Source organism: Acomys russatus, chromosome 27 (genome assembly GCF_903995435.1).
Source record: "Acomys russatus chromosome 27, mAcoRus1.1, whole genome shotgun sequence".
NCBI classification, from domain to species: Eukaryota; Metazoa; Chordata; class Mammalia; order Rodentia; family Muridae; genus Acomys; species Acomys russatus.
The window spans coordinates 53,002,550-53,011,691 of NC_067163.1; the positions used below are offsets into that span (position 1 = coordinate 53,002,550).

Sequence of the window (9,142 nt, forward strand, 5' to 3'; positions counted from 1 at the left end):
ACAGAAAATAAATTACATAACCCTTATGTCAAAGTTTTAGCTTTTCTTTCCCTTACAGTGTTAGGAAAACAAAACAAAACAAAACTTCTCTACAGCCAGGGACAGGGCTGAGAAACACAGCACACATTAGTAGATCGGCATTAAGAAAAGTAGGCTCCCCCTACATGATCAAATGTCTTTTTAAAGTGATTCTTTGCATCCATTGTATCTTGACTAGTTTGCCCTACCTCCCTCCCCCAGATTCACTCCTCCTCAGTTTCCTTCAAACAGGAGCAGGTCCTCCAGGGATATCAACCGAACATGGCACATCAAGTTCCGATAAGTCTAGGCACATACTCTCATATCAAGGCTGGACAAGGAAATCCAGTAGGAGGAAAAGAGTGCCCAGCACAGCAAGAGATACCCCCCACCATGCCCTGTTAGGGTCCCACAAGAGCATCAAGCCACACAACCATAACATATATGCAGAGGACCTAGCTGAGACCCATAGAGGGTGCGAGATTGTCACTTCAGTCTCTGTGAGCCCCTGTGTGCCCACTTAGTTGACTCCACGGCCGTGTGGTGCCTTCAAGCCCTTCTGTCTCCTAGAATCCTTCCTCCTTCTCACTCCTCCCATTCATCACTTCATAGTGATTTAACATTATTAGTATTTCTGCTAGAATCCTGTGTAGACAATGAGAATTACTTTGAAAAAGGTGTCTGCATTTTCAGACAGCAAAAACATATTTTTTTCATTAGATGCCAACATCAGAGGTTGGTCTTAAGGCCAGGGTTAGAGGAATCATGAAGTTTCCACAGAGATCAGCAGGAGATAATGTCACTAACTGAGGCACAGATTCTATATTTGCCAACCTGACACAAACTTAATCCTTTCCCCCACTGCAGTGGGGTCTAACCAGTCAGTTGTTTGCTGTAAAGAGGATGGGGACAATGCATGCTGCAGCTTGAACTGCTGTTAGGACATGGGACACTTAGTCTCCAATTAGACAAAGTAAAGAGAAAGAGCTAGGGGAGAGAAACAAGAGCTTACAGCTCAAGTGAAAACTAAATGCAGGAAGTCTTTTCTGTATACACCCTGAGGGACTGTCACGGATTCCAGGCACAAAAGTTCTCTTGTGCACTGAAGGCTGTGTATATGGATCTGAGGAGATGGCCAGCAAGTAAAAGCCTCATGACTGGAGTTCAGATCCCCAGCAAGCACATAAATGCTGGCAGGTGTGGTGGCCTGACTGTAATTCCACCACATAGGAGGTAGTGACAGGAGATCCCTGGAGCAAACCGGGTAGCCTAAGCAGTCATGTTGGTGAGCTCTGGGTTCAGACAGCCTCAATAAGTAAGGTGCGGGACCTATGACCCTCTACACATATGCACACATACATGTACCCATACATATGTGCTCTCACACATGCAAACACACACATGCTCACATATACCACAAACAACATAAAAAGATGCAGTGTATTTGTGAAATAATGTTTCCATAAATACAGAAATTACAAGTTTTCAGGTACTCACATGCTGACAAACCCTTCTCTTAGTGTTGGTTCTGTAATTTAACTTAAGCACACACCTGAATTAACGGAACAAGTCCTTATGATATATTCTCTTATATCGGAAAGAACAATTTTGGAGTAGAGTCTGTCTTGGACTGGTACTACTTGCTTTTATTTCCTTGATATTGACTTATTGATAACATCTGTCTGTGTTAGCTTTAACTATTGAGCTAATGGTTTATTAAGTTTGTAATCAAGTTCAAGATGCTGAGTTAATTAAATCATAAGGTAGTTGAAGGAAACTTCTCTGCTCCCTAGAAAGTTTCTAGTAAGGTCTGCTGCATACTCCTGACCCACTGTAAAAATGTTTCAGATTTGATTACTGAAAGAAGCATAGCAATACAGTTAGGAGGCCAAAGTCAGGGAAAGAGATTAGCATGGCATCAACAGCACTGGGGAGAAGTTTCCTGCCAACAGCACAAATCCATTTAAGTTCAGAGTGGGATGCCCCCCCTTCCCAATTTTTCAAAGGAAAAGTTAGAGGTAACAACCTTAGAAATTTTTTTTTTTTCTTATAAAGATCCAGAGAAGTCCTATTTCACAAATGACCAACAGAACAGAACCCATGAAAACTTCTGTCAGGGTCCCAAAGTGTGCTTTTGTCTGTCCCCAGTCAAAAGCAACCCTCATGCCCACAGATACCTGACATCCTTGCAGCATCAGCTGTGAAGGAATCAGTCGTGTTGCTTCTGAGAAGTCTGGACACAACAGAAAGTGTCCAGTCCCACAGCTTGGGGAACCACAAGCTGACCCCATTCCCCTTCGCCTGACCTTAAGGTACAATATACATAGTTCAGGGAAGTAGACTTGCTTAGTGGGGGACACCAAATGTAGAGATGACAACTTGGTAACACCTCTCTTTCTGTCTCAAAGGTGTGCTGGAATGGCCATTTTGGACAAAACTGGTTGTGGTGGCCATTGGCTTCACGGGAGGTCTTGTCTTCATGTATGTACAGTGTAAAGTTTACGTTCAACTGTGGCGAAGGCTGAAGGCCTACAACCGTGTGATCTTCGTGCAGAACTGCCCAGACACTGCCAACAAACTGGAGAAGAACTTCTCCTGTAATGTGAACACGGAAATCAAGGATGCTGTGGTGGTGCCTGTGCCACAGACGGGGTCAAACACACTGCCGCCTGCAGAGGGCGCCCCGCCTGAAGTTATACCGGTCTGATGGAACTTGAGGGGAACTCCTTCACGAGAGGATCTTTGCAGGCCCAGCCACTACAAACAGAAGTGCTTCTGCACTGTGGCTTCCTTATCTTCTCCTTTTCCCTACTGACTTGTTTGTCCTGACTTGGAGCAAAGAGGAAATGAGGAGAAAATACCAAGTGACCAGGATCCCAAGAAGCAGAGCTGACGATGGGGCCTGGAAAGGTGAAGTGTCTAAGGGAGTGAGTTCATAAGCAACGGACATCTTGAGTAGGTCACAGGAAATCCCTGAACGGACTTCAAATGCAGTGTATGCTTCTTTGTAGCGTTCTGTAACGTTAGCCTTCCCCACTGGAAATGACACACATATGTGGTCTTACGCCTGCAACCGTGTGCGTCGTCCCTAAGTCGCATCAGAGGGAAACTTGGAGGACTTGAGCTTTTTTTTACACTTTAACGGCTGAATTTTTTCTGGCTATTGTGAAGTCTGGTTATTTTGACAGATGCATGTTTTTAAATGGATGCAACACACATTTGAAGATAGAAATGTTTGAAATTTTGTTTAAATCATGAAGAAAAGATTTTCAGAGCATTGTGGAGTTTAGCCAGCATTGTTTTTTTGAAAGCAACTATTATGCTGTGTTTTTATCTGGTCCCTATTACACAGTGCTCTACCACAGACACGTAACATGAGCAACCAGCAAATGTAAATTTTCAGTCTCCTAGTGTGCCCCACTAGGAAAAGTGAAAACAAGTCAATTAAGTTTCATAATTTAGCTAACACTATAATTCACGTTATTTGATGTCATCAACAGAAACAAATTATTAAAATAGCTTTCATCACTTTCTTGAACCAAGTCTTCAAAATGCAGCATGTATTTATGATAACACTTCAATATGAATGAAGTATGTTGGACAGGACTTAATTAAGAATACTGGATACCAGAGCCCTTACATTAGAAACTATTTAAGCTATTTCAAAACAGCAGTTTAACCCATTATTGTGTTTTGCAGTTTCCTTTAAAGGTTATGATTTACAAAGCACTAAACCTATCAAATGCAGCCTTCTGGCTTGTATTGGATGAAGTTATCCCCTTTTTCAAAGGGGTGAAAAAACAGAAGTATAAAGTCAGTATAACCATGAGATAACTTCTGTATAGTACCTATAGAGGAATTATGACAGGGAAACAAAAATTCAGTTATCTTGTTACTAAATCAATCAGATGTGTTAAGGACTTTAAATCCACATGGAGTGTCAATGTGACAGATGGGTATCTTAATTAAGGGTCGCAACCCCGTGTTTAAACCTGATAATATTTCCTTTCCTCAGCTCAGAAGTAGAACTATCCAATTGATTCCATGGGGAGTGATGAGTTGGGTTCAGCGGCTGATCTCTGTGCTCTGTACAGGTTCAGGTAAACTGATGGCACTGCAGCGCGCTAGGTAAATGGTCCTAAGTGGTCACCTCTCAGAGAAAGATGACCACATTTTTTAAAAGTGACTTTTGCTGTTGTTGTTGTTGTTAGCTGTCACTATTTATTATCCTGAAAAGGCAGAGATGGCCGTAGCAACCAAATCACGGGCATCATGTTGCACAGGTCTGGGCACCACATCCATGCACTTTGTAATAATTAGTGTGTTTGTTCTTCATGGGTTATCAAAGGAAAAACAAAAGGAACTTTCAATGAGAAGAGAGTATTTGTAGTGATTGACACTGGGTCCACATAGTCCCATCCTTAGAAATAAAGGCATAGTAAACAATGTCAATTGTGTGTGTGACGTGTATATTCATGTATATATGCAAGACAAAGGTTAAGATATTCAGTCAGTCAGGAAACAAAAAAATTAAAAACTCATCTTTCTTAAAACTTGTGGGAAGGCCAAGGCTTAAATACACAGGGACAATGCAAGAGGCATAACTAAACTCGACCAGACCTCCAGAACAATTCAGGATTCACATGACAGTAAAGAAAAAAAGATTCAAACCTTAAACTTTGTATTAACTTCTAGCCAAGTTCCCATTTTAATGATTTAAGGTGAATATGAACAGCAAAATATGGATGGGCTGATCATGACTTCACACAACGGGGTTAACCACCACTCAGTTTGTCTGAGTGTTTCCCCTTGCTCTTATCAATCCATCTTCCCCATGCGTTAGTGATGGCAACTTGCTGTCTACAAATACTGCACGAGAAGAGGTCTATCAGTGCAGAGTAGTATTGATTTATGCTTTCTTTAGTAGGAAAGAAATGGGTTATTACCACAGAAAATGCTGTTTAAAAGCAAGATGGGTATGTGAATAGCAGCAAGGAAAGTGATTGCTACACCTTATTTCCTGTATATGCGAACACTAAAACAAACAGTGAAAAGCAAAGACAAGCTTTGCTACATCAACGAGAAAAGACAATATTTTAAAATGATAGCTAAATGCTTAAGTCTACCTTCCTAAGCTCTAACTCTGAACAGTATACTGCTCAGTGTTCTCTTTTGATACTTTACAGTCCACACATTTTTCCACTAAAATATTCCCTGAAATTAGTATTTATGATTCAAACAATCTGCCCTCACTATTCAGATACTGAACAGCAGCGTTGGAGTGAGGCATGGTAGGTGTCCACCTGTAATCTCAGCACCTCGGAAGTTGAGGACTTCAGTGATATCCTCTACTACACAGTGAGTCCCAAATAAAGGCCCGCCTAGGTTACATGAGTCCTTTCTCACACAACAAACCAACCAAACAAAAAAGGTTAAAGACTAAATGAATGTCAAAGCTGGTATTGAAAGCATCTTTCATGGTCTGTGTGGTAATGACGTTTTCCCTTAATAACAAGGAAAAGGCCTGGCTTACTGCTCAAGGAGAAAAACTGCTCGACAGAATGACATTATGTTGAGGTGTGTTTACCTACTTTCATGTAAAAATAAAGTGAGATAGAAACAAAATATTAAATTGCTGAGTTTACAGACTGTTAAAACTGGATTTTTATAAACATGACATGAAGCTGGGGCTTTAGAAATGTCATAAAACACAGACACTGAAAACGTCTTCTATCAAGAGCTGACATTTTCACTAGACATAATTAAATATTCAGTTGGAAAGGAATGGAATTAAAACATTAAGTGAAACCCGAGATGGGAGAGATGGACCAATGAGTCAACACTCTTCCTCCTTAGAGGCTCCTGGTTGAGCTCCCAGCACCTATATGGCTGCTTACAACCACCTTCATCTCTAGCTCTAGGGTACCCAACAACCACTGCTGGGCTCTAAGGGAACAAACACACACACACAAGCACACAGACACATACACACACACACACATATACACACACAAATAAAATCTTTAAAAAGTGAAGTATTCCAAAGTATGTAAACTTAAGTATAAAACAACAACAAAAAACCTTACAAAAATAGAGGGAAAAAAATTAATAAGTGTCCCAGTAACCCAGGATGTCACAATGCAGACCTTAGGACTTTCTTAGAATGTCCCGGGATCAACCTCACTCAGAGCTGCTGCTAAGGAAACAGATGACATCCCACCATGAACCTCATACTTGTAGTTTTCCTCTGTGAAGAGAGCCTGGAGTACTCTTCCGATAGTCATTCTTTGGCTGAAAAATGAGGTCATTAACACAACGACATCTTTATGAGAAATCACAGTGATCAGTGGGGTGAAGTGGGAAGGTCACTTATCCCATCTGTCAGGTACAAATTGTCATGCCTTGCTAGTGGACATCTTGGAGCACATATTAAGTGGAGAACCTAAAACTTACGGTTATTGTAACTGTTATAAAATCACGTCTTTACAGCAGCTCAATGGTGCTATTTTACATAACAATACAACTGAAGAGAACTGCTGTTACATTTGGGCTGCAGTGTTTTCCCACATGTGAAGAAAGCCCATGCTCAAATTAGATATAACATTAACAAAACAGAAAATATTATTTTAACTGTGTACAATTTTTGAGATTGAGCATTTGTACTTTTTTAGTTTTACCTAATTGTCTTTCATTAACAATTTACTGTTTGTGAGTAATGTGTGCTGAAGACAAACTAAGGAAACTAATCATCTATGAAAGCCTTTGTATATTAAACAAACACTCCAAATCTTGGCTGTAGTTTCTCTACTTTCTGCCTAATGTACTGGGACTCCTAGAGTTGCATTTACAGCATTCCAAACCCTTGAATTCTTCATTTAAGATCTGATAATGGCCTAAGTTTTTAACTAGAATCTGAAGGTACTTATGTCCAACATTGTGTTATTACTGAAAAATTTGGGGCCCTATACAGGATGTCACGTTACTTGGGAAACCAGGCACCGCTTTCCGTGTTCTTTGTCTTGTCAATAAAATAGTTTGAGAGCAGACTCAGAAGGAAGCTGCAGGACAACTTCATTAGATTTTAATCAAGGCAGGAGAGCTGGAAATCGCAGCAGCTGCCAGAAGAGAGAGGATGAAGAAGTTGGAAAGCCATGCGATCAGAATAAAGGCAACTTGTTCAGCAATGCGTGCCACCCACATTGTGAACAAGCACTGCGGACATGTAGCAGGGCTTCAGAGGAAAACTGAGAGAGCCCAAAGCATGAGGAAAAGCACACCCAGATTCAGAACCATACTAGGGGTGGGGGTGGGGCGCGGACGGAAAAAGAGAAAAAGAAAAGGTACACCTTCTCCTGAGAGGTGGGCCAACTTAACAGAGCTTCCTGGTGACTCAATATTGAGTGTGCCTGGGCCCAGCTCTCTGGAAAAGAAAAGTACATTATCTCATTAAAGGAATAGTTATTCTTCCTATCACTTTAGCATGAATTAAGGTGAACAGGCCTTTCTAAGGGTAGTCCTATAGCCAGGTCATAGACCAGCCCAGCTAGATTAACTCTCATGCCTTGGATAGCTTGGTAGGAGTAGATAGCATTCTTTTAACCAAGAAGAAATGGATTTCCCTCCATGGGTCTCAAAAGTAGATTGAATAAATATACAGTAGCCCCAGGAAACAATATATAAACTTCCAAAATCAAGTTTTAAAAAGTTTAGGGAGTATTACACTCTGACCATGGATGCACCTCTGCTGCCAGCTGTTCTAGCTTTCATCCTTCACTGGTGTCAGGATGGATGGGGCACAGCTCCTCACCAAGCCCTTACTGACGGTAGCCTAGAGGGTTGTTTGTTGTCAGGATAGAACAAAGCACATCCAGCCAAGACGAGTGTGCTCTCTAGGGTCACCTCAAGTGTGTTTACACTGAGGATGCCTACGTGCGTGCGCACACATATATTCCTGCAGCCACCCAAGCTGCATTGTCTAGAAAGTGACTCACTACAATCTTAAAGAACAAACTTACAAAGAGTGCTATCCTGTGAAACTACATCAAAGATTTCAGACAGGACTCAGGTCTCAGAGAAGACAATGCGGAATGGGGTCTGCTTGCCTGTGAAATGAAAATGGTCCTGCATCCACTACAGCAAAAGAGTACAGCAGGACTGTGCAAACTGTAGCTCCAACAGTTGGCAACTCAGCAAACTAGTACTGACGCAGTTAGAAACCCTGAAAAAGTAACAGAATTATCTTAGAGTTAGGGAAAGAACTTAACGGGGAACCAACAGGAACACTACACAGAACTGATAGCCCACATGACTTCCAGATGTGCCCCGAACAACAGCCCAACTGACACTTGAAAGGTGGATCAGTGACTTTTGTGCTGCTGTAATCCAAGCTCCTAAGGTGGGGGGGATGGATGGGGAAAAGCATACTGTGGCTCAGTTTCAGAAGGATGTCAGTTTGTCATAGTTCCTGCAGCAACTTGTCAAGGGCTTCTTGCATGGTGGGAGACCTGCCCCTCACTGACAGCGGGCCCCTGCCTCATAAATGCTCTACAACTTTCAGAATAGCACCATAAGGTGAAGAGTGAGTGTTCAAAGCTTCTGGGGGACATTTCAAATTCAAACCATAACGTTCTACCTCTGGCCATCCCAAACTGCATTTGCTTAAGCACCATGGTCCATTAGGTAAGTCTCCATGGTCCTCAAATAGTCCCAACACTGTTTATACATTTTCTGCTGAGAATCAAGCCCAATTTGGGTGGGATTCTCTGTAAAATCAAAAACCAAGTTACTTCCAATACACATGGGCACACAGTACAAATGCCACCCAAAACAGAAGCCCTGAGGGCAATCCTATGGCTGCGTCTGGCCTCTAGGGCAGCTGGTGGCAATGGGTTTGGTAACACTGTCCCTTCAGAGTACCACTTTCAGCACACTCGGGAGTCTTTGGGCCAGTCCTGATGACCTTGTGCCTGTTTACTGTCTCTAACTCTACCCCACAGCCCAGCTCTGGGATTATAGGCACAGGCCACAGCCCCTTACTTACTATGGGTGTTGGGGTAAGAGACTCAGGCTGTCTATAGCACTTCATTGGCCAAGCTGTCTTCCTAAGCCCACTTCCACCCTTTTT

At 42.0% G+C, this 9,142-nt stretch overlaps 1 protein-coding gene across 7 annotated transcripts in view; it reads left to right on the top strand.

Annotated features, from left to right (window-relative positions):
- Marchf1 (membrane associated ring-CH-type finger 1) overlaps positions 1–2,963 on the top strand; it is a 455,732-nt gene extending 452,769 nt beyond the window's left edge. For all 7 annotated transcript variants that reach the window (XM_051169427.1, XM_051169429.1, XM_051169424.1 and 4 more), the window contains one exon: positions 2,427–2,963. In XM_051169427.1, coding sequence (XP_051025384.1) covers positions 2,427–2,725 — 299 coding nt within the window. In that variant the 3' untranslated portion in view covers positions 2,726–2,963. The remainder of the gene's footprint in view (positions 1–2,426) is intronic.
- The last annotated feature ends 6,179 nt before the right edge of the window (positions 2,964–9,142 follow it).